The sequence below is a fragment of the Phasianus colchicus genome, chromosome 2 (assembly GCF_987193195.1).
Source record: "Phasianus colchicus chromosome 2, bPhaCol1.hap1.1, whole genome shotgun sequence".
NCBI classification, from domain to species: Eukaryota; Metazoa; Chordata; class Aves; order Galliformes; family Phasianidae; genus Phasianus; species Phasianus colchicus.
Window position 1 is genome coordinate 6,065,826 of NC_143437.1, and position 23,903 is coordinate 6,089,728.

The window sequence follows — 23,903 nt, forward strand, 5'->3', positions numbered from 1 at the left end:
TTGCTCAACCTTCAAAAAGCCTTTTCTGACTAAAATGTGAGGTTTCGTGCACTATAACTTTGCAGTTGCTCGCACCACAAACACGCACTTGCTAGGGAATTTCTGTGTTTCCTGTCTTTTTGTCCATTGTCTCTCTGCATTTCCCACTGTTTACTGATGTGCTGTATTATCATGCTTGACACAGCAGAACAGATCAGTCAAAGAGTGGAACCAAACTACAGAAGATAAATCCACCCATGTCACACACACTTCTTACTAGCATGTGATTCCTCCCAGCACTGTTGAGATTAAAACATTTCTATGCAGATGGACTTGGGTGAATTTAACAATTCCACAATCTTAATACTGCAGGATAATTACTGTGAAAAGTCTGAAGCATTATTATGTGCATGCGGACCCAGTCAAAGCTATGGAGATTGCATGATGCTATGAAACCAGGACCAAAACTTCCACTATACGCTGCTCTTGATTATTGTCTTACTTTAATGCAGAGATCTGCTTTTAGAAGAATAAAAATGAATCTTATCACAGGTTTCATAACAAACAGCAGCAATAATAAAGCAATGCTAAATATCCTTGACCTTGAGCAAGGGGCTGGAATAGAGCAGTGGCTACAAAGCAATGTTAAAAAGCTGTCTTGTCTGCAACACTGCTTAGAGTGTCTGGAAATCAGCTACCTGTTAGTTGCAAGCATGACTCCAGCATATTATATTGGTGATATATTATAACTGCCTACTAAGTTGCCACAGGCATTCTTGCTAAGAAACTTGGAATAGTTTTTACAATTCTTCAAGCTTTCATGGACTTTTAAACAAATAACTGCTTTAGTGAATAGAAGAGTACTGTACCTCTCTGGGGATTAAGAAAACAAAAGTAATCTAAATAAATCGTGGGGGGAGCCTGAGGAATGAATGTTGCTTCTATTGAACCAGCAGTCAGACTGAAATCCCACCTGAGGAGCAGGAAAGGACGGCTTTCTGCTTTATTGCATTCAAATTCTTCAAGAATAAATCAGCAGTGCTTAAAGTGACTCTGAGCAAGTACAAGTGTGGCACTGAAGAATTATAGAAGCCATGAATTCTTCCTTACTTTCTGTCAGGTTAAGGTTTTTTGTGTGTATGTTTTCATTAGTTTCTTCTCTATGAGCAGCTTAAAGACTTTAAAATAAAGTCATTCATATTATGTCAATATTTTTAACTCCAGGAGACAATCAAATTCCCTTAGCTACCCTGACTTAATAACAAGTAAGTAGTTTAGAACTTTGTAACTAAATTATGAGTTATGTGGCCTGTATTGCCTATCAACACAAAAAACAACACATATCTTTCTAAAAAAACATAAACGTTGTTCACGCCTGGATTTCAAAGAAATGCTTTCTGTTAGCTACTTATAAGACGATAAACAGAGAAAAGTGCCTAGAACTGCTGTCTAACACCATTTAGACTTGTGGTGTGTATACTCTGCACGTAGCTTTGTACTGGCACACCAGTTCCCATACCATTATACAACTGAAGATAACACTGTTTTTCTCCACCAGTAAGTAACAACTCCATCAACAGCTTTTGGGTTTGTTTTTATGTTTTTGTTTTTGTTTTTGCTTTTATATTCAACTCACTTTAACCCACGTTGTTCTTTGTAGAATCATGGAATTGTTTGAGTTGGAAGGGACCTTTAAAGGCCATCTAGTCCATCTGCCCTGCAATGAGCTGGGACACCTACAGCTCTATCAGGTGCTCAGAGCCTTGCTAAATAACAGATTTTCCTTTTGCTCAAGAAAACCCCAGAATCCAGAAGAAAGGTTTTCCTTTTTTTATACACTGCAGCTGAAGGATCAGCTCTTCACAAAGAAATGATTTTCAGTGTTAACTTGCCCAAACATAATTAAATCAAAGCAAGAATTTTCTTATGGAGTAAAACTTTTTGCAGTATTTTCTTCATATGCAACCAGATTAAACTTCTGCAGCTAAAAATTGTTTCTGGAAGACAACATAATTGCTCACTCATAGAAACGAAGGTATGCAGCATGTGGAATTATTCCAAAAATTCCAACGCTGCAGCCCCAGTTCTCCTCTGTTTATTTACCTTGAGCTGCCACCACCGCAGGGCTCTCAAGAAATCATAGAATAATAGAACCATAGAATGGCCTGTGTTGAAAAGGAGCACAATGATCATGCAGTTCCAACCCCTGCTATGTGCAGGGTTGCCAACCAGCAGCCCAGAGCCACATCCAGCCTGGCCTTGAATGCCTGCAGGGATGGGGCATCCACAGCCTCCTTGGGCAACCTGTTCCAATGTGTCACCATCCTCTGTGTGAAAAACCTCCTCCTAATATGAAGTGCTCAGATGCACTGCCTAAACTAAAAACAAATCCTTGCGGATGCACATTTTATAACAGGTGTCCCCCAAAGTGCTGTTTCTTTACAGCTCACACGGTAACAGCAGATACACAAACACAGCTTTATTTCACACAGCTTTATTTCACACAGGAGCACGCTGCTTCATCCCGGGCGCAGAGCCGACCCGAGCATTCAAGCGAGCCGTTCACCCAACGGCTCACACCAAGCCCATCTTTGCCCCACCGCCCTTCGCGGCACGGCCAACATGGCGCCCACAGCGGGCGTGCCGCCTCTCCGCGCACCGCGCATGCGCCGCCCGCCATTACGATTCCGGCGCATCGATCGCTCCAGGAGCGGCTCTGCGGCCTGGCTGTGCGTGCGCTCTGTCTGCAGGCGGCTGTGCGGCCGGCTTAGAGCATGGACATCAGGCCCAACCACACCATTTACATCAACAACATCAATGACAAGATTAAGAAAGAAGGTACGGGGGTTTGCGGAGCGCGCTTTCCTCAGGCAGCCCGCGCGCTGCTGTTCCTTGCCGGGCTGCCGCTCGCGTCTCCGTTGAGAGGCCGCAGCTCGGCGCCTGGTGCTGAGGCGGCCGGTTGGCCCTGTGCCTGGTGAGCCTTCATCGATAACTGTTTTTCATCGTAACTTTTAATTACGGAACTTCAAATGGCCTTCATAGTCTGCAGGCGTTACCGGGCTGGTAGTTTAACCTGATGAGGTTCAACACGGCAAAGTGCAGTTTTGCACTTGGGCCGGAGGAATCCCAGGCATCCCATACAGACTGGAAGGAGCGGTCCTTGAGAGCAGCCCTGCGGAGAAGGACCTGGGGGTCTTGATAGATGAAAAGCTTAACATGAGCCAGCAGTGTGCCCTTGCGGCTCGGAAGGCAAATGGTATCCTGGGCTCCATCAGCAGAGGGGTGGCCAGCAGGGACAGGGAGGTGATTGTTCCCCTCTACTCTGCTCTTGTGAGGCCCCATCTGGAGTACTGCGTCCAGGTCTGGAGCCCCCAGTACAAGAAAGACAGAGAGCTGTTGGAGAGGGTCCAGAGGGACTGGAGCATCTCCCCTACAAAGACAGGCTGAGGGAGCTGGGCTTGTTCAGCCTGGAGAAAAGAAGGCTGTGGCGTGGCCTCACTGCAGCATTTCAGTACCTAAAGGGAGCCTACAAACAGGAGGGGAATCAACTCTTTGAAAGGTTAGTTAACTGCAGGACGAGAGGAAACGATTTTAAGTTGAGGAGGGGAGGGGGAGATTTAGGTTGGACGTCAGGGGGAAATTCTTTACAGAGAGAGTGGTGAGGTACTGGAACAGTCTGCCAGAGGGGTTGTGGATGCCCTGTCCCTGGAGGTGTTCAAGGCCAGATTGGATGGGGCCCTGGGCAGCCTCGTCTAGCATTAGGTGGGAAGGTTGGTGGCCCTGCATGTGGCAGGGGGGTTGGAGATTCATGATCCTTGAGGTCCCTTCCAACCCTAGCAATTCTGTGATTCTGTAGTGCTGGGTGTCAGCAGTGTGCAGTTGCTCCTCCATAGCTGAGCAGTTCTTGCTCTTAGAAAAGTTAATACAAAGTTAGTAGAGTTTCTTCTCTAGCTGAAGGCTCGTGTTGTGAAGCCGATACACCTACCTGCCTAACGATCAACCTGAAGGACAACATACTCTCTGTAGATGCAGACGTTTACATGCAACCTGTTACAGTCTTTTTTCTTTTTATGTTGCTAACAGAATTGAAGAGGTCCTTATATGCGTTATTCTCACAGTTTGGTCATGTGGTTGACATCGTGGCTTTGAAGACTATGAAAATGAGAGGACAGGCTTTTGTTATATTTAAAGAACTAGGGTCGTCTACCAATGCTCTGAGACAGCTGCAAGGCTTTCCATTTTATGGGAAGCCAATGGTAAGTTATTTTCTTCCTTCTCTGTGGAAATAAAATTACCATGGTGTGTTGCAGTGCTTTGGTATTTGTGCCTTGTGAATTAACTATCAGACTTGCTTGCAATTGTGCTGTTACTCAGTGATGTCTTGTCTTGACTATAATTGGAATAGACAGTGAAGCTGAAGTTGGTACTTAGGTTTCCTAAATGATGGCTTTATGTTCCACTGCAGTGAGTTAAAGGTTGTCAAGATCTGAAATGCTTTCAGCTTAGATATAGACAGGGGGGTTGAGTGTACCCTCAGCAAATTTGCTGGTGACACTAAACTGAGTGGTTGGTTGAAGGAGGGAAGGTTTATGTTGGACGTCAGGGGGAAGTTCTTTACAGAGAGAGTGGTGAGGTTCTGGAACAGGTGCCCAGAGAGGTTGTGGATGCCTCGTCCTTAGAGGTGTGCAAGGCCAGGTTGGATGGGGCCCTGGGCAGCCTGGTATGGTATTAAATGAGGAGGTTGGTGGCCCTGCATGTGGCAGGGGGGGTTGGAGATTCATGATCCCTTCCAACCCTGGCCATTCTGTGATTCTGTGAGTGGTGTAGTAGCTGCAACAGAAGGAAGGGATGCCATCCAAAGGGACTGCTTGAGAAGCAGGCCCCTGTGGACATAATGAGGTTCAACAAGGCCAAGTGCAACATGTTGCGGTTGGGTGGAGGCCATCTCAGATATGTGTACAGTCTGAGAGAAGAACTCACTGAGAGCAGCCCTGTGGAGAAGCACTTGGGGTCCTAGTAGATGAAAAACTTAGCATGAGGTGTAGCCCAGAAGGCCAGCTATCCTTGGCTGCCTCAGCAGACGGGTGGCAGCAAGGTGAGGGAGAGAATTATCCCTCTCTACTCGCCCCACAAAGATGCTCAGTGGGCTGGAGCACCTCTCTTCTGAAGAAAGGTTCAAGGAGCTGGCTTGTTCAGCTTGGAGAAGGGAAGGCTCTGGAAAAACCTCATTGTGGCCTACCAGTACTTAAAGGGAGCTTATTAACAGGAACAAGACCAGCTTTTTACTTGGGCAGATAGTGATAGGGCAAGGGGGAATGGCTTTAAACTGAAAGTGGGGAGATTTAGGTTAAGATGCTGGGAGGTAATTGTTCACTCAGAGGGCAGTGAAGCCCTGGCACTGCTGCCCAGAGAGCTGTGGGTGCCCCATCCCTGGAGGTGCCCAAGGCCAGGTTGGATGGGCCCTAGGCAGCCTGAGCTGGTGGGGGGCAGCCAGCCCATGGCAGGGGTTGGGGATGGATGCAATTTACGGTCTCTTCTAACCTAAGCTATTCTATGATATTAATTGTGTCTTCTGTTGAACACATAAAATTTCCCAGGTAGTGTTTTTGAGATTAGGTGCTTTCTATTGAATTTATAATAATTGAAGTTACTCTGAATGTTTGTGAGACATAACTGGAATACGATACTTCCATTTCAAGGCAACAGTGTGTAGGGTGAAGATCTATTCAGTTCTACTCTCCTGAAATTGGCAGCCATAGTCACTGGTTTAGTTTGGAAATTGATGAATAGTTTTGCTTGTGCTTACATCAGATTAGCAACCCGAATGATTGAATTCTGACACAACTTCAGTGAAGCTGGTACAATATTACTTGATAAAAGCAGATTTAATAATGTACTTGATTACAGGCAGGATGGTACAACAATCAACATGTTTCTGTTGCTGCATCTGTTGCATTAGGGCATCCCCTAATCTGGGGGGGTTGTATGTGCAAATGGTCCATTTGACTTCAGTAGTCTGTGGATATGCAAATGCTTTCATCTCATGGCTTTGGGTGATAAGAGCTATACTGTTGTTGTGTTGTTGAGGTACACAGTTCTTTCATTAACGCTCTCAGATTATCTAACAAAATCCTTTGCAAGCTTAGTTCTGTCATTTATCCTTCAAGGCCTTTGTGCTCAGTAAAATGCAGTAGAGAAACAAAACACATCAAGGCATTATAAGCTTTCAGGTGTATTTCCCTCTTTGAATATTGACTGCAGTATGCATCTTATGTGAAGAAATGGATCAAGGATAAAAAACAAATTCAGCTGCTGTGTGGTCTTCTATTGGAGTAGTCTTCATTAAGTGATAGGATTGTGGGGGAAAAAAAAAGTACACACATGTGCATGCATTTGTAATACTGTGCCCTTATATACTTGTAGCTACATTTATCTCTCTCAATTGGGCACTGTGAAGCTTTTGTCAGAAGAACAGCATAGTTGTATTGCTGATGCAACCTATGCAGTCTAGGTTGAATCGAGGCAAATGTTTATTCCAAGTTTTACTAAACTCAGTTTTCTGCAGAGATCTGAAATTGCTGGAACCTTATCACCTCACCCCAACCCCCAAATGCTTTATCTCCCTAGCTTTTTTTTTAGTAGCAGCTGGTGCCACTTTTGTTAACTGATCTTGTATAGCTTTGTACATCTGCTACCTTGACAGGCATGGTAAAGATACTGTTTGGTGATTAGAGTTCTGATTTCAATGAGTGTCGTAGAATTAATGACTTCTTCTCATGAGAGGTCTATCCCAGTTTTTAAAAAGTTCTTTAGTTGTGATCAGAATTAACTATGAACGTTACATACTCTGTAAACATATCTATAATTTAAAACAGTATTTTTAATACAACTTTCTACAAACTTATTGTGTGAACAAGAGAGAATGCGTTCAATGAAGTTGGTGTGAGATTTTCAGAATAATAAACAGTACTTAATAAAAGTTGGTGGTTTTTTTTTGTTTTTTTTTTTTTACCTTTTAAAAGCGTATTCAGTATGCCAAGACAGACTCTGATATCATCTCTAAAATGCGTGGTACTTTTGCTGACAAGGAGAAGAGGAAGGAAAAGAAGAAGGCCAAGTCTCTGGAGCAATCAGCTAATGCAGCAAATAAAAAGATAATTCAGGTAAGCAGCTTCTGTATTTAAAGAAAGAAGGGGAAAAAAATTCAAACAGTGTGTCCATTTTTTTGTTAATGTAATGTTTTATCTTTTTTTCTTTTTTTAGGACTAAGTATTTTGGTACTTTATGGTCTTTGAATTGTTGTCTGTTGATTTGTACTGCTCTTTAGCAGCCATTAAAGCTGCAGGAGGGGATGTGATTATGTAGTCCTTAATGCGTGTTTTTATTTTTTAACACTTTTTATTGCTTTTTTTTTTTTCCTCATTCCTATTGTAAGATGAAAACTAAGGTATAGAGCAAAGGTACAATAAACCAATGTAGAAAGTAACATGTACATATATGTAGAATGCCAGGTGGGTAGAAGGGAACAGTATGTTCCATTTACAATTAGATGAGAAGGAGTTGGTGTGGAATATATCTCCTGTAATGCTTGGCCTGACCAAGGCTAACAACATTTAGCAATTTATTTGCAAAGACAGAAAAAAAGACCAAGACACAGGGTTTGAATATTGTCTTACTTAATTACTGTTTCTGCAAAGACACTGTTTGTTGTCAAGGAGAGATGTGATCGTAAAAATAACTTTTTCTGCATAGAAAATTCAGTTTCCTCAGGATTTATTAAAAGTCAATTCTTATATACTGATTTCCTAGAAGTAATTGTTTTTATTTATAATGCTAATAGCTTTACTTATGCTTGCTAAACTGGAGTCCTCAGTGGAAGCATGTAACTTTTTCTCATGTCTATCATGTCTTATGTAGGTCTTCATTTTCAAAAGCTACTTCCTGTCTAACTAAGCTGAGTTTAATGATGGATGAGTAGTGATCTGCTGTATCTGCTGACTCGGTCATTAGTTCAATTTTTATTCTTTGATTATCTGGTTTGGGGATTCAATGCAGTCCACATGTTGTTTTCCTAGGGCAAGTATTTGATAAATAAATGTTCTTTGGGTTGCAGCTTAAAAAAAATAAAAAAAGCCATCTTTCCTACACTGCTTGAGCTGTACACAAATATGGTGATGTGTGTTTATCTCTAAACAAATATCTTCTAAAAATTACTTTGCTCTTACTTAATAGGGAGCAACACAAAATTCAACCAGTGCCCCTGGGACTTCACCACAGAATCAGCAGGTAATGCTTGTTCTTGTGACCAAATCTTCTGGAGATTCTGAAGCTTAACATCTAATGGAGTCTGTAACCAATAAATTTTAATAGTACACTGTAGTAAAACGATGTGTTTTCAGTGGGTTTCAGTTGCCCCAAAGATAAAAGTAGTTCAGTTCTGCTGTAGATGAACAGGGTGTTTATCGTGGCTTCCAGCTACTTCATCACAGAAGATGTGGAAGGCCTTTTTCCAAGCTGATGTCCTCACACAGATATCTTGGATGGCCTGTGAAATCTAAAGTGGCACTACACTTTGTCCTAACTGTGGCAGTGCTGAGATCTAGTATGGTGGAGTACTGCAGTATCAGCTGTTAAGCAGAAAAACAAAAAAGCACCAACATGTATGTCTGCACATTGCATGAAGGTATCCTAAAGCCCAGCTTCTGGTGGTACAGCCAAAATGAGGGATTTGTGAGTCTTCATTCAAATAATAATGGAGGCAGATTTAGAGGGGTAGACAGCTGTGGATAGTCTGCTGAATTTTGCTCTTCTCTTGTTGCAGGTGCCTGATAACCCACCAAACTATATTCTTTTTCTTAATAACCTGCCTGAGGAAACAAATGAGATGATGCTGTCCATGTTATTCAATCAGTAAGTTTTGAATGGAGAAAATTTGCCTTTGATTCCTTTCGTTACCTTTATGGTTTTGTTTTTTTACTTTCAGTTGGCTAGTCAATTATTAGAAATGAGAGGTTTTGAAGGTATTTCAGTTCTCTGTGTTACTGCCAACTTTACAGATGATTGGGTGCAAAATGCAAATCTGACTTTTTTTTTTTAAACCGATTTTGATTGTAGAAGTTATCTGTTATCAGTCTTTGGTGCATTAAGCTGGTGACTAATGTTAAAGACATCAGAAACAGTTTTAAAAACAGCTTTAATTGCTTCTGCAGATGTGCAAGACTGATTAAATTGCTTCAGCAGAATGATCCTTAAGAGAGGCAAAGTTCTAAGGACTGGAAATATAAAAATTCTTCAATCGAATCTCTTGTTGGTAGTAACTATTATTCTGGTAGATGCTTATGGCAGGGTCTTCTGGGTGCTGAAGGGGGGTAAGTTTTCGATCTTGAAAACACTATCTGACTCTTCTTAAATTTATTTCAAAGGTTTCCTGGATTCAAAGAAGTACGTTTAGTGCCTGGGCGTCACGACATTGCATTTGTGGAGTTTGAAAATGAATGTCAAGCAGGAGCTGCTCGAGATGCTCTCCAAGGATTCAAGATAACTCCATCTCATGCCATGAAAATCACTTATGCTAAGAAATAACCAGACACTCTTTGGAATTCTTTGTATTGATTTTTTTTTTTTTTTTTTTGCCTTTTTTAATATGAGTACAGCATGTTTTCTGTCCTGTGCAGAAAAGATAAGACTGTTGTGTGAAATGTCTGCAGCTGTCAGCACAGTTGCAAGACTTCTGTGCATCTACTGAATAGTAACTTTTTGTGCTAGAATACTAATTTTTATAAAATAAATTCAGCTTATGCTGTTCTCAAACTGTGTTTTTCATTGAATCTGTCTTATTAATCTCTTAGGCTTGCGTGGCAGATGAAAATTGCTAGGTCATGGCCTGAACCAGTGATTGAGCACCAGGTGAGAAGGCATGGCTAACCCACAGAAGTCAGGTGCAAGCAATGCACTTTGCTCGAGTCCTCCCTCCTCACCCTCATTTAAGGTTTAGCAGCTGAAGGAGCAGCATCTTCTTAGAGATCTTGCTCTTCTTGAGATGTCATTGGTCTTTGGACAGGGTGATCTGACTTCTTCTGTATTGCTTTCTAAACTAAATCTTAATGAGTACTTTTATAAGCATGCTCCTGTCCTAGTAGAAGGCATTATATTGCCTTCCATTGCTGCACGGGGGGCTAATTCATAATATTGGTTTGACTACTTTTAAGGTGACTTTCATTTCTCAGAAGTGAGTGCTGGAAAATTATATGTGTCTTCAGAGCAAAAAGCGTGAGTGGGAATGTGTAATGTCAGCGTGTTCAGAATAAATGCAACACTCAGTCTTCAGCCTCACTATCAAGAGGACAGCTGCTTTTCACTGAGAATAGTTTTGTCACTTAAAGAAAGTAAATCATTGTGTTTTTTTTCAATTTTTACAGGTGTTGGTAGAAATTGCTTAAAATTTGAGAGCTCTCTTCAACTTTTTGGTTTTGTCTGTACGGTGGTGGCTGATAGAAGTACATATGTACATGCATAGAAGGCATAGACAAACTTATGGTTTTGTTTTGGTTGGTTTTGATTTTCCAATTGTCTGATCTTTAGCAGTGATTTTAATAAATGGTTTAGGAAGAGCTTTCTGGCTTATTCCAAAGACACTGCTGATAAGCTTGACAGTGTATTTTTAGGCAGGCTTTACAAAATGCATGTCCTAGTATTTCTGTGGTTTTGTTTCTTTTCCCCTTCTTTGTTTAAACCACTTAAGGGTTTTGCTGGACATGAAATACTCTAAATGCAGTGAAGTCATCCAATTTAGTATTGGAAAAAATAACTTCAAAAGCTGAAATGTTTTGTTCAGATGGTGTAAGATGGAAGAAAACCTAGAAAGATGTTTTAGCTTTAGAGAATAACCAAACCTAAACTCTATTTTTGGTGAAACTCGCTGGATTTTCCATGGTGTTGTAGGTGAACTGCAGTCAGGCTCTTGAAGATTTGTATTTTAGAAATGATATTGTGGCTTTTCACATTGCACCACTCCTCAGTTCTTTATTGCTTTGTCTGAGTCCTGTAACGACCATTTCAAGGAGGCAACAGATGAAGTTAGTGTGACTTTTCAGATGTAGTTCAGACAAACAGCTGGTGTTAAGACTGGGTACTACAAGGAAGAAATGTTCAGATGAGCACAGTGACTGCCTTGTGAGTGTTGAGGCTTTTTTGTTACTGAAGTAAATTAATTGGAAAATAAGGAAGTAGGTTGAAGTCTGTACCTTTTCCTCGATTGCTGCAGCTTGGTGCATTTCCTACCTGTGCTGTGTGAGCTTGTGGCTGCAGAGCATGTGTTTTTCCCAGTCGTGCTGTGAGGTGATTGAGGTCTGATTTAAGACTGTTATTTAGACAAAATGTTTTGCATCCAGGAAAGCGTGATTGATTTTCATAAAAACTCTGTTTCACAGATACTTTGCAGAAAAGCAGTTTTATGGAGCAGTTTCAGATGCACTGAAAACAAATTCATCTTGTGATGTAATGTGAGTGTAGAAGATGATGCCCTTCCACAGCTGTGTTAATTCTGTATTTCTGTATATGCATTTTCCATTCTTTTTAGTGAATTCACAATTTTAGAAGACTTGCAAGTGAAAATTTTTTGTGCAGCTGTAAATAATAAAAGTAAATATGTTTTGTCATGAACTTTATCTTATGCAGTTAGCACTGATTAACTGCTGTTTGGGGAACTGCAGCATTGCTTGGTCATTTTTAAGGACTAGTTTTAAGATCAGCTTCTTTGAAGTATGACAACTGTGATGTGAACAGCTTATACAGTGTATATAATAACTTAGTTTTTCTCTTTTGGGCATGTGCATCTATTTTAATTAAAATACTACTTTTTCTCATATTTTGAAAATATAGGGAAGTTAGATGAATGTTACATGTTTTCTAAGACATAACAAGGACCTCTTAAGTTAGCTTATGGTACCATTCAGTGTCATGTCTGTGAGCTCTCAGCTGAGTTTGGCTACATGAATAAACGGGAGATGGTCACTGTCTTTGCTTAACCTGTGTATTCTGCTCTCTTTCTGTGTTTGCCTGTGTAAAAGAAATCTTACCTATACAAGTAGCAGTGCTTGAATTCTAGATTTCAAACTTAAATTGCTGAGTTGAAAATCTTTTTTTATTGAGTTATATTTGCATCTATGTTTCGTGTTGCTGTATGGCATTTCTACACACTGTCATGAGGAGATTGCTGCTGCGGAGAGTTTATGGTCCACGGGGACAATTACATATGTTAGTGTGTGATTGTGAGAATAAGGGACTTAAGGATTTGAAAGGATATAGTTTTCTTCCCTGTTTGTTGTGATCTGCCTTAATTTTTCATTCTCAAACAAATTTTGCTTGATATAAGATTAAGACCATGGTATGATTGGAGGAAAGCTTAAATTATTTAAGTAATACAGTTGCTCCAGAATGGGTTTGGGAAAGGATTCTGTTGCATAAGTGCAACCTGAGGTTTTCCTCTTGCCGGCGGCTCCTCTTGTTGCATTGGAATGTCACCATGGTTCCTTCCCATTGGTCAGAGGTGTTTGTCCAGATGTTTGGCTGTTCCATAAAAGATAGAGATCACTGGGTACTGTGTGCATTTGGGAAGTGCCACAGCAAAGAAAAATGACACAACGTGTTTATTTCATTATCTTATTTTTGTGTCTTGGATTAATGAATCCATTTGCTACTGGAATTTTTATGGACAAGCTTGCCAGCAAGAAGCTGTGTGCTGATGACGACTGTCTCTGTGAGTAATTTTGTTTTAATTTTAATTAGAATACATTCCCAAAAACAGCTGTGGGGCTTGGAAGCCTTAGTGTGACAGAAAACTACTCTGCTTCTTTAGCTCATCTTTAAACTGGTCTGTCAAAATAGAGTGGGAAGATGAATGTGGAGCATCAAATCCCATTTTACTGCAGAATGACTTTTCTAAGGGACCCTTCTCATGAGTGAAAGGTAAGAATAGAGAAGAGACAGAAGGATTGTAACTTAGGTTAGGATTAAATGACGCATTCTGAAGCTGTTATTCTGCTTACTGGAGATGGAAAAACGAGCAGGACAAATTATTGGCAGACATTAATTTCAGAATAACCTACTTTTGCCTGTAGAAATGGTTTTACAAGTGTGCATCCACACACTTCCATATTTTTCTTTATAAAAGCATGTATTTAAATTCATCCTTCTCATTCTTGATTTTTATTTCTTTTTCCTAGACACCATTTCCCTTGTCAGAGCAGAAGAGGATTATAATGCTCCAGACTGCAGATTCATTAATATTAAAAAAGGGCAGTTGATTTATGTTTACTCAAAACTAGTGAAAGAAAAAGAATCTGGAGAATTCTGGGCTGGAAGTGTAAGATGAGATTCCTGTGTATATGAGCAAACCAGAAATAGAGTAGCATTTATTTCTTGACAAAAATGTGTTGATGTTGAGCTACTGTGTGTTTTAAAGTAGCAACTTAGTTTTCAGATTGAGTGTTTAAACTGACTGAGGAGTCTAAAGGGCCTTTTTTTGTTTCTTCTGGTTTTTGTAGTGAAGTCAAATTTTCTTCATTAACTATTCAGTAATTATGAACTTAACCTAAGTAAAAGGGCTCAGCAGTTCTTTTCTGCACTGCTTGCTGAAACTGCAGGAGAAAAACTTTCATTACAGTTATTTGTAAAACTTAAATATAAAGGAAGCAAACAGTAATATTAGCTGAATTCATTAAAAAAAAAAAAAAAAACAAAACAACAGCTGTGCTGTTATTTTATTCCAGAAAATAAATACCTATCTGTATTAGAACTTGTGTTAATAGTTCATTTAATGTGCTGATTAATTGGGGAACTAGGAGATCCAGAATCAGAGTTATGAACACTGCTAAGTAGCTGCTTTTGGCTAAATTATGAATTAGCTTAAAGCAAATAAGGACTGTTCTAATGCACCTAATTATACATCTCCTTGCTTGAAGGTTTATGGAGAAGAGTATGAAGACCATATGGGGACAGTTGGTTATTTCCCTCGCAGTTTAGTCTCAGAACAACATGTCTATCAAGAAGCAAATAAGACCGTTCCTACAACGGTAAGGAATTTACAGAACCCCAGCTGTATATAATTATCCTTGGCTGTGTAATGCTAATTTCCTGTAAAAACAAATCATAATTGTGGCAGTTGATTGTAGCATATCACAGATGCTTAGGGATGCTATCTCTGGGCCTTTACGCAGGCAAATGTTCTCAATAAAATCCTAACATAAGCTCTGATATTGTAGATTTCACACATGCTGAGTTGAGGCCTTGATCCTATTATTGTTCCTATTGATTGGAATAGCATTGCTTGGAGGCCCCGTAAAAGTCTGACCCAAACTTCTTGCAATGTGTTGCAAATGGTTTTCTTTCTTGGAGACTGAACATTGTGCTGCATATTTCAATAACGTGTACAAACCCCTTCTATTAATGATCTAAATAGATTGACATTGTGATAGAGTACTTCTGTTTTACACTCCTGAACACCCTTCTCACACTTCAGTGAAAGCAGGGCCCTGGCAATTGAATGTGAAAACTCACTTTTCCACTGTTCCTCTAGAAATACAGAGCGTTCTTGAGTTGTTTCTATAGTAGCAGCATCACTTGGGTTAAAATATTGGAGGAATTAAAATATATATATATATATGTTTTCAGAATGCTGTTTGAGAAAAGTATGCTTGCTGCCTCATAGTTGTTAGTACATCTATCAAAAGATAGAATTGCAAAGCTATTGGAAATATGTCTTTAAATAAGCTGCATTTCCAAAAGGATGGTTCTTCCCAATCATGTACAATAGTATGTCATATACCAGGCAGATCTTAACATTACTTAAAGATCTGAAATATGCTTCACAGAGAAGTGGAAGAGGATGATATGGCTTGGCTGTTACTGGTAGCTTATATTTATGCCTAGAACACATTTCTCATAGCCTAGAAATTGTATATGGACACTTTATCCCAGATCTTGATTATTAGGTAGGTTTCATTAAAATGAGAAATAATTGAAATGAATTTTAATGGTTGCTAGGATTTGTGTTTTAATGTCAGACAAATTTTATTTGAGGAAATGCAAATCTTGAAACATGTGATTGCTGTTCTTGACGCTTTGTTAGGTTATTCTGAATTTGGCCAGCAGCATCGTAGCAATTAGTCATTCTTTCATGTTCTGTGTGACTAAAATACGTTTCTAAGCTCTTTTCTCAACGGTGTGACAGCCATTCTGCTGAATGGAAAGCTGAGCTGGAAGCAGAGGTAGGTTAAAGTCATGTCTTAGTCTGGAGGCTGGCTGTGGGTCCAGAATGGGCCATTGCTATTGCCAGCCTACACTGCAGAACTTCAATTGGCAAGTAGAAATTCTGCAGCAAAACTAATCACACAAGGAGTTTCATGGTTGTTTCACCCTTAGTTCACATTCTTGCTATGCAAGAGCTTCACAGCAAAACCTGGTGGTGGTAGAGGTGGATTCTTGTTCCTATCTTCTCTTTTGTATGTTGCAAATGTGAGCTTAAAGGATCTGACTTCAAGTTTGCATTTGAAAGTGTTTACAGCAGGTCTTAATGGATCTCTACCTGACCAGAACGATTCATGTAGCAGTATCCTGTAGGGTACTGCTTTACACAGGAGCTATTGTTGCACAGCTCTTGTGTGCCTCTAATGCTACCACCAGCCTTCCAGTTGCAACGTTGTAGCTGATCTTATGTTTGCACTTCTGCTACCCTTCATTTTAGCTGCTGCTGATGCTTGTTACCTTGCTTTCCTGGCCGCAAATCTGTTAAGTCTGTTGCTGTTGTTACCACTGGTTTGAGAACCACTTTTTCCAACTGCCCTTTTCCCTAACCTTTCATTTAATGTTTCATTTATACTATGGGACGTGGCGATGCCCAAACCTTAATGATCAAGCAGCATGCAGTTCCTGCCCGTTGGAAGCACTGAGTTGGCAACTTGATAGGTATCTTGATGGGGGGGGACCTGCTGCACTAAAGAGGAGCATGAAAGAGGACGTTGGTATGGGGGGCCTCTGTCTTCTTTGTTTTTCCCCATAGTAACCGTCAGATCTGGAGTCAATGTATGTCATCAGCAGCAGACCCTCTTAATAAGTTCTAGTGCTTGTGAACTTCTCTCAGCATCCTTTTTGCAACACCAGGCAACCCATACCTATTGGTGCTGTTCCAACTGATAAATCTTATACAATGTTTCCTTCCCAGTGCTGCTACTTTTGAGTCACACTGAATACGGTAGATTCCTTGCAATAGACTGTGTACTACTGAGTGGTGTTGCATTGCTTGCCATCCTTCAGTGATTTTAAATTGGTCATTTGCTGGCTAAAATGAGAGTATTTTTAATATCAGTAAGCCTTTGCTCTGAACCACATTCCAGTGGATAGTTATGTGAGATAGGCTGGTTTAATGTAGATGTTGCTGAGTTTGAGCATACAAGTTGTTAATTCCTTGCACTATAATCAAGATGAGAGCTATGTAGCCAGATAAAATACTAGCAGAAGGCTAGATGAAAGCATATGCTATGAAAATGTATCCCTTGCTGGAAGTTTTCAAGCAAAATGCAAGCTTTTTTTTTTCTACTCAGGTTTCTCTGTAGCAAGTGAATCATAGCCTCAGCCAAATTAAGGCATCCTTTTTATGTCTGGTTAGGAATAGTTTAAGGATAAGGGGTTACATGCAACTCAAATCCGAGAGTGGATGTAGGGAAAACAAAACAGAAAGATAAAGGAATTGTTTGAAGAAAGAAAGAACATGGCATCACCCAATTCACTTTAAAGATTTCTGTCAGGAACAAATCATCCCAGCCACATAAAAGGAGTTGAAAGAAAGGAAAGCTTTCTTCTCCAGAATTCTGTGGAGTTAATTTATAGAGAACATACTTTGAATATATTAGTGTATTCAGTGTTTGCATCTACTTATCTACCTTTGGGGATGATAAAGGAATGTTAATCCTTCAGTAATCTTAAAACATCTTTCCTTTCAACTCTCTTTCAGGACATTGATTTCTTCTGTGAGTAGTGCTGAAGATGGCTAGGTAATCTCCAGGGTGCTATCAAGAAATGCTGACAAAGAAACTTGGAACCCTTCACCGAACACCAGCTTTTTTTTTTTTTCTTTAATACCTAATTGTAAAATAAGTTGTCTTTCAAGTGCAAAAGTTGATTTAAAGGCAGTGATTTGGGATGGGGAAATAGTCTTATGTGGGATTTATTCTTTAGAAATTATTTACCTGCGTATACCTGTGAATGCCTCTATAAGCCTTTGCATTATTTTGAGTAGTACAAACTATATGTAGAATTTAGACTTGATCTGCATTTTCCTTCCATAACTTTATCTACATATTAAATAAACATTGAGAAAGCCCTTCCTTTGAGCAATGTGTGACTTGCTGGTTTTTCTTGCAAGAGTTATACTGCAGTGGACAAACTGGCAGAAAGAAAACCATGAGCATTATTTTGTGTAAGGAGCAATCCGTGCCCTCAGTGCTGATAGTTATGGGGCGTGCTTGAGCTGAAGCATCTCTCTGAATACCTCATGATGTTGTTGTTCCCATTTCTGCAAATATTGGGTTTATTTTCAGTGGAACAGGTTGCCCAAGGAGGCTGTGGATGCCCCATCCCTGGAGGCATTCAAGGCCAGGCTGGATGTGGCTCTGGGCAGCCTGGTCTGCTGGTTGGCGACCCTGCACATAGCAGGGGATTGGAACTGGATGAGCATCGTGGTCCTTTTCAACCCAGGCCATTCTGTGATTCTGTTTTCTAGGTGGGGAAGCGCTGTGTGAAAGGTCAGCATGCTGCCTTCTGAAGCCACCTCATTCCCTGTGCTGGCAGTATGGGGGGAGATGGTGAGCGAGGGGCAAAAAAGATGCTCTGGTAATGTTTCCAGTTAGGTGTATCAATTCTTCCATTTCGGAACAGGCTGCCCGGGGAGGTGGTGCAATCCCTGTCCCTGGAGGTGTTCAGAGGTGGAGATGCGGCACTGCAGGACACGGTTAGTGGGCAGATGGGTGCAATACGTGAGGGTGGCTCGGAGCGCCCTCTGGCGGTCGGACAGAGCCGTACCTCAGCGCGGGGCGCGCCGCCTCTGCCTTGAGAGAACCTTCCAGAAGGTCGAGATCGCTGTCCCGCGGGGTGGGCAGGTTGTGTCGCACACTGGTGTTAAATGGCATTTTTGCTGCGTATATCGAATTTCTGAGTTCTACTCAAAGCAGATTTCCAAGACGAGTGTTGGAAATGCATCCCGCCCGTGGGCATGGTTGAAGTTACCAGTATGTGAAGAGTACACAGCAGTCAGTGTTTGCAAACAGCAGACAAAGCAGATTAAATTGCAGTGTGGATATCAGCAATGTAAGTGGTGAGTTCTAGCAATTGTTATTGGAAAACACAAGTTTTTCCTGCAAGGCTTCATCCCAGTTGCTCACAGTTAACCAATGTACCCAGTTCTATGTAAATGTATATGAAGATTTAAGTTTCTCCACAAAAAAAAGTCCAGGACAGAGTGGACTTCTGTGGTGTAAGATGAGACTGGTGCTTTTAGTCCTTGACACTGTGCATAGCCCTTAATGCACGACCCTGCAAACAAAGCTGGCACACATGGCTGCTTTCAGCTCCTGTTTGCTCTTCAGCCAGCTGAGGTGAACTATGGATGCTTTAGGACAGGTGCAACAGCTGGGACACAGAATGCTTCCAGTTCAGGATGCATACAGCAGGGACTATGCACACACACACACCAGTGCCCTGTCTGAACATGCACCAAGGACAACATTTGGCCTATCAGAGAAAAACATCCTGCTATGGCTTCTTCAGCAGTTACATTGAGCCTGGGGCCATCGTGACAGTGTGTGGGCAGCATGTATTTCTTTTTGCCTTTTTCTAGCCCTCTTCAGAGTCTGTGCTCTGGTTGGTCATCTCTTCTGTGCAGAAAACAACTCAGCAGGCTTTCGGGAGGCATGGAGTCTGTCTGCTTGACAACCTAATTTCAAGGAAAGTAAGATAAGGGTTCAGTTTGTGAACCACTGTGTGGTCTTTGTAAAGCATCTGGCTGTGGAAAAGCATTGTATTGGTGAAGCTACTTGTCTGCTGAGTTCAGTCTCTGATGTACAACTGTCGAGTGGCTTCCAATTTAATGAAGCTTTACAGCACTCTCTGTCTGCCCGGTGTCATAGGTACTTGTTTTATATGGTGACACTGTGTAAAACTGTCATCTCACAAGCACTGGTGGCCTATGCTGCAACCTGAACTCTGGTATGACAGGCTTGATCAGTTTATAGCTTCATCATGTAACATATTGGCAGGATCCTCTTTTAAATTGTCCAAAGGAGACTTGTGACTTCGTTCAGTAGTCACCGGGGATGTGATATTACAAATGCAGCCATTCCTGCTCTGTCTGAGGGCACTTTGTTCACTGTATGAATGCTGAGCAGAGGAAAGAAAGCATGCTGGATGTGCTCACTTTGCGAGAGATGGTGTCTCTGCTCAGAAGGGCAGAGGTACTGCAGTCCCTCCCTCTACAAGGGATTTTTTCCATTTCTGCTCATTCTCTTAATCATTGCTTGGTTCTATTTTCAGTACACCGCTTTTCATCATTTTATTGCAAGTGTCACCAAGTTTGATTAATTTTAAATTCCCATTGTTAAAGCCTGATTATTACTTGAAGGTCTCTCTCATTTTTAGAGCAAAGTCCAAGTTTCTACCCTTAGAAACGTAAGGAAGCGTGACAACCATAATCTTAACAATTCTAGCACAAAAAGTAAACCAAATGATCCCAGACTTGTCTGAGATCTGGAGCAGAGAGGAAGAAATGGCAAGGGAGCACAAGACGTCTGTAGAAAACTTTGGAGTGCTTGCAGTTGGCAGCAATATTAGCGTAGAGCTGACAGCTCAAAATCAATAGTTTTGACACTGAACATGGATCTGCTTTCTGCATTGCACGTTCTTAGGTGAAGCTTGTTTCAGAACAACACAGCTTGCCATTCAGACCCCTTAGTGTTCATGCTGCAGTGTACCTGGCTGAAATAAACAGGAGCTGACTTACAGGAGAAAGAGAGGAGGATCGATATTATGCTAGCAGGCAGTGGAGGATGCATTTGATTTTCCAGTTTCTTTCTTTTTCCCCTACAATGATTATTGTACTTGCAGTTTCCTTATTGAAATCACAGCAGTTTCACTACTACTGCTTTAGTAATAAGTGAAAAAAACATCTGACATGCCAGGTGTGTTATTTGTCTGACAGGACCTTATAGTCTATTTCCCTTCATTGTATCCCAGCATAGGGAAGTAAACTCATAGCTTGTTTTAAGTTTTGTGTTTGAACAACGTTGTTTTCAACTCTTAAGGTGGCCTCAAACTGCATTCTTAACTTGTAATCTTATGCTATCCATTTGGCTGGAGATTCAGAAGCCTTGAAACTAAATTGTAGTATATATATAATTTTTTTTCCAGCCAAAAAAAATTTTTTTTTTTGGCTTTGGAGAAATGTGACACCATAGGTAACTATCTGAAGTAAGAAACTTGTAATTAGGAAAGCCTTGGGGATTTGAAGCTGCTGTACAGTCAGAGTGGTGCTGTTCTGTGAGCTCGGGCTGACATCTAGTGGTGCTGCCTGCCTGGTTGCATGGTGGTCCCCCCTGCCCATCTCAGTGAGATGCAGAACATGCTCATATTAAATGGCAGCAGACAAGGTTTCTGATGTGGCTTGTTGGTAATAATAAGGGTGACTCAGTATATGAAGGATTGAAACCTTATTTGTGATGGCACTAACATTTTACACTGGAGGTTTTCTAATTATATATGCTGCTGTAAGCATCTTATTATCTATTCTGCTAACGATTAACCTGCCTCAGGGTTTGTGACAGATGGTAAGTTCATTAAGGGCTTTCCCACAATGTGTGTTTTTTTTTTTTCCCCACAGAAAGTGCGTTCTTGCAACCACAACTTCATCGTGCCACTGCATTCTGATGACCCTAGTGCTCTTTGTTTCTGAAGTACAGCTGGTCCTATGGCAGAGGCAGTGTGTGAGATGCCCACACCCACAGCATGGTGATGTCCTCAAGTCTCTTTCTGCACGTGGGCTACAGCATGTGCAGAGGAAAGCAAAGCTACGTCCCCACCTTGACAGAGAGAGAGCAGAAGACAGGGGCTATGAAGACAGATTGGCAGAAGAGGCCAGACTGGCAGGTGAGGCAGATGCAGGACTAAGAGAGGATGAGGAGTGGTGTTTTGTCACTTGAATTATCTGATGACTTGTGCTCTTTGTTACTAGAGCTGGCTGTTGAAAGAAAATGTCTTTCTGATGAAAATTTGACCCGTTTGTGATCCTCAGAGGATAGACTTGTTCTGTGGCTAACCATCACTGACAATGAAACATATGAGATGCGTTCCTGGCATTCAACTTCTAGTTGCATTGGGTCCTTGAAGAACACAGCACATGTGCAAATAGGTTGTTCTGTATTGTACCTTAAATGGTAGTGGAGGAAAAGTGTGGCTAGAAAGTAGGCTTCTGCTTCAAACCAAAAATGCCAGTGTGGGTGGGTGTACCCCGAGTGTTTCCCAAAGGATGGTAGAGGAATGGTTTAAAAATACTTTACTATCGGAACTGGTGGAAGTAATGTTGTCCAACTGGTGAAATCATCACCTGATGTGCAGTAAGTCAATCTCACACACAGAGATGAGATACTGTTCTGTTGCAGAGTTGCACAAGTGTGGGTGCTAGGTGGTCTCCCACAAATCTAACACACCCTGGGATATTCGTGACATTTTTTTATACATATTCTTATCACTTGGCCACTACCTTGATGCAGCCACTGGCTTACAATTGGTCAGCTAAAGGTAGGGCTAATCTCCCTTCTTGCCAGCTGTGCTAGTCACGCCACACAAGTTTATTTTTACTCCCAAGATCTTCCTCTAAATGTTGCTCTTCAATCTGTGGTTTGAACTACAGCCTCTGCCAGGAACCATACCTGCATTTTATATCTCTTTTACTTATCCTTTTGTTTTGTTGTCTTTTTTTTTTTTTTCCCCTTTCTTACTTACTCCCTATTCTTATATAATTTACAAGTGATTTCAGTCAGCTGTGAAATAGACATCCCTGAAATCCTGTCAACTTTCTGCAACTTCTTTTGGTTATCAGAAGCTGACTGTCCACAACACATTAAACATAGGTTTTTTTGTTTTTTTTTTATCTTCCCCTTCCAAATGAGACAATATTCTAGCTGTCTCAAATAACCCCATGTAAAATGCTGATGGGTCCTCAGTTGGGCTCTTTGTATAATCTGGAGGTTATTTGGGGTTTTGGGTACTGCATGTTGTACCCTGTATTATGTTAACTGTTTGTTCTGTATAAGCATTAGCTGTCCCCTGTCAGTATTTGGATCTCATTTAGGTTCTATTTCAGGTATAAACTCTTCTGGATCTTTCCTTTCATTTATGCTCCTGTTTTCCAGATTAGCCTTCTCTAAAACCAGTATTTTTTTGTTGTTGTTTTTTCACAGGGAGTAATAATGTATTCATAAAAACCTTTATATCTTTCCAATCAGACTTATAATTCAAAATAACCATTTGAAGGACTCTATGAACTCTCTGTGTTCTCCCCATGTGATCTAGAATTCTTTTCAATTCATCAAATCAGAGGTAGAACAGCGAACCTGCATCCATACAAGCAATCCAGTAGATTTCACATCTTGTCTCACTAGAGCCTGATGATAGCACAAAACTGGGCTAAATCATTCTCGCCCCATGGCTCAACTTTCTCTTAGTTCCTCCCTATAACCATTGGTGTGTCATGATCAGTTCTCCCATCTATGGAACAAGCCACCAGCAATTGCCCATCCTGTTCTTCATCATTTTGCTGAATGCATTTCTTTCCAAGGACAGCATTGTTTAAAGATAGATTTGGGGATTTTTGTGACAGTTTTCTTATACATATTCTTATCACTTGGCACTGCTCTGGTGCAGCCTTTGGCCTACAATTGGTCAGTTAAAGATAGGACTAATCTTCCTTCCTGCAGGCTACTCTACTCATGCTAATTAACTACATGTTTTTTCAAGATGCTGCTGTCTTCAAAGACAAGTTTGTTGTGATATTGTGATTAAGAGTTCTTCTATTTAATCACGTTAGCAGTTTCAGGCATGGTCATCCTGACCTAGATTAAAGTGCATATTTTCTATACCTAAAGATACATGTACTGGTATCCTGCTGGTATCCTACATGTACTTGGTACTACCAAGACTGGTACAAAGATTAGTTATTACTTGACTAACAACAGTAGCAGTAGCTTGCTCATGAGGACTTGTTGGCAACTTTACACCCTGTGTAAAATAATAGGTCAGAATAGCATCTTCTTTAGACACCAGGGTATACGTGATAGAACCATGTAAGGAAAACAGTAACTTGAGAGTATTACTGCTAACCTTGGGCTGATACTGAGAATTGTGCTTGCTATTGAAGTTTTCCTGATTGATGTGTATTTACTGGGAATACCTGATTTAGGCTGGAAGATAATTGCCTTTGTGTCTGTTTTGTTTTTTCTGGCAGAGGAAGAATGATCAATCTTCAGGTGGCTGCTGACCTATTAGCTGTGCTTTCTTCCTTACATTCTCCCACTCCTGTTTTGTTTTGTAGAACTTCTGTGATACAGCTCTGTCTCCAGCCCTGAGAGGTGACTGATAGGCTTATGTAGCAAAATGGTTTTCAGAATCACAGAATCACCAAGGTTGGAAAAGACCTGCAAGATCATCCAGTCCAACCATCCACCCATCACCAATAGTTCTCACTAAACCATGTCTCTCAACACAAAATCCAAACGTTCCTTGAACTCCTCTAGGGTCGGTGACTCCACCACTACCCTGGGCAGCCCATTCCAGTGCCTGACCACTCTTTCAGAGAAGTAGTATTTCCTAACATCCAGCCTAAA

At 40.9% G+C, this 23,903-nt stretch overlaps 2 protein-coding genes and 1 long non-coding RNA gene across 6 annotated transcripts in view; all 3 read left to right on the forward strand.

Annotated features, from left to right (window-relative positions):
• The first annotated feature begins 2,652 nt into the window (after positions 1-2,652).
• On the forward strand, positions 2,653-12,003 carry SNRPB2 (small nuclear ribonucleoprotein polypeptide B2). Its single transcript, XM_031603311.2, has 6 exons — positions 2,653-2,817; positions 4,063-4,235; positions 7,002-7,142; positions 8,212-8,265; positions 8,801-8,889; positions 9,402-12,003. Exons 1-6 carry the CDS (start codon positions 2,754-2,756, stop codon positions 9,559-9,561), a joined length of 681 nt encoding a protein of 226 aa, XP_031459171.1. The 5' UTR covers positions 2,653-2,753; the 3' UTR covers positions 9,562-12,003.
• A 69-nt stretch (positions 12,004-12,072) lies between these two features.
• On the forward strand, positions 12,073-17,654 carry OTOR (otoraplin). The gene is made up of 4 exons (XM_031603312.2): positions 12,073-12,736; positions 13,203-13,342; positions 13,941-14,051; positions 16,988-17,654. Exons 1-4 carry the CDS (start codon positions 12,613-12,615, stop codon positions 17,009-17,011), a joined length of 399 nt encoding a protein of 132 aa, XP_031459172.1. The 5' UTR covers positions 12,073-12,612; the 3' UTR covers positions 17,012-17,654.
• Positions 17,655-17,727: 73 nt separating this feature from the next.
• Positions 17,728-23,903, forward strand: part of LOC116235315 (uncharacterized) — an 87,743-nt gene continuing 81,567 nt past the window's right edge. For 3 of the 4 annotated variants that reach the window (XR_016464611.1, XR_016464613.1, XR_004168318.2), the window contains exons 1-2: positions 17,728-18,339; positions 20,903-21,168. This is a non-coding gene — a long non-coding RNA (uncharacterized LOC116235315). Of the gene's footprint in view, positions 18,347-20,902; positions 21,169-23,903 lie in introns of all 4 variants that reach the window. The other variant, XR_016464612.1, reaches the window with a different exon arrangement.

Coding starts and splice junctions, on each gene's coding strand:
- SNRPB2 (XM_031603311.2), top strand. CDS start 2,754: ATGGACATCAGGCCCAACCACACCATTTACATCAACAACATCAATGAC. Junction 2,818..4,062: donor TGACAAGATTAAGAAAGAAG/GTACGGGGGTTT, acceptor TGTTGCTAACAG/AATTGAAGAGGTCCTTATAT. Junction 8,266..8,800: donor CTTCACCACAGAATCAGCAG/GTAATGCTTGTT, acceptor CTCTTGTTGCAG/GTGCCTGATAACCCACCAAA.
- OTOR (XM_031603312.2), top strand. CDS start 12,613: ATGACACAACGTGTTTATTTCATTATCTTATTTTTGTGTCTTGGATTA. Junction 13,343..13,940: donor GAGAATTCTGGGCTGGAAGT/GTAAGATGAGAT, acceptor CCTTGCTTGAAG/GTTTATGGAGAAGAGTATGA. Junction 14,052..16,987: donor ATAAGACCGTTCCTACAACG/GTAAGGAATTTA, acceptor ACTCTCTTTCAG/GACATTGATTTCTTCTGTGA.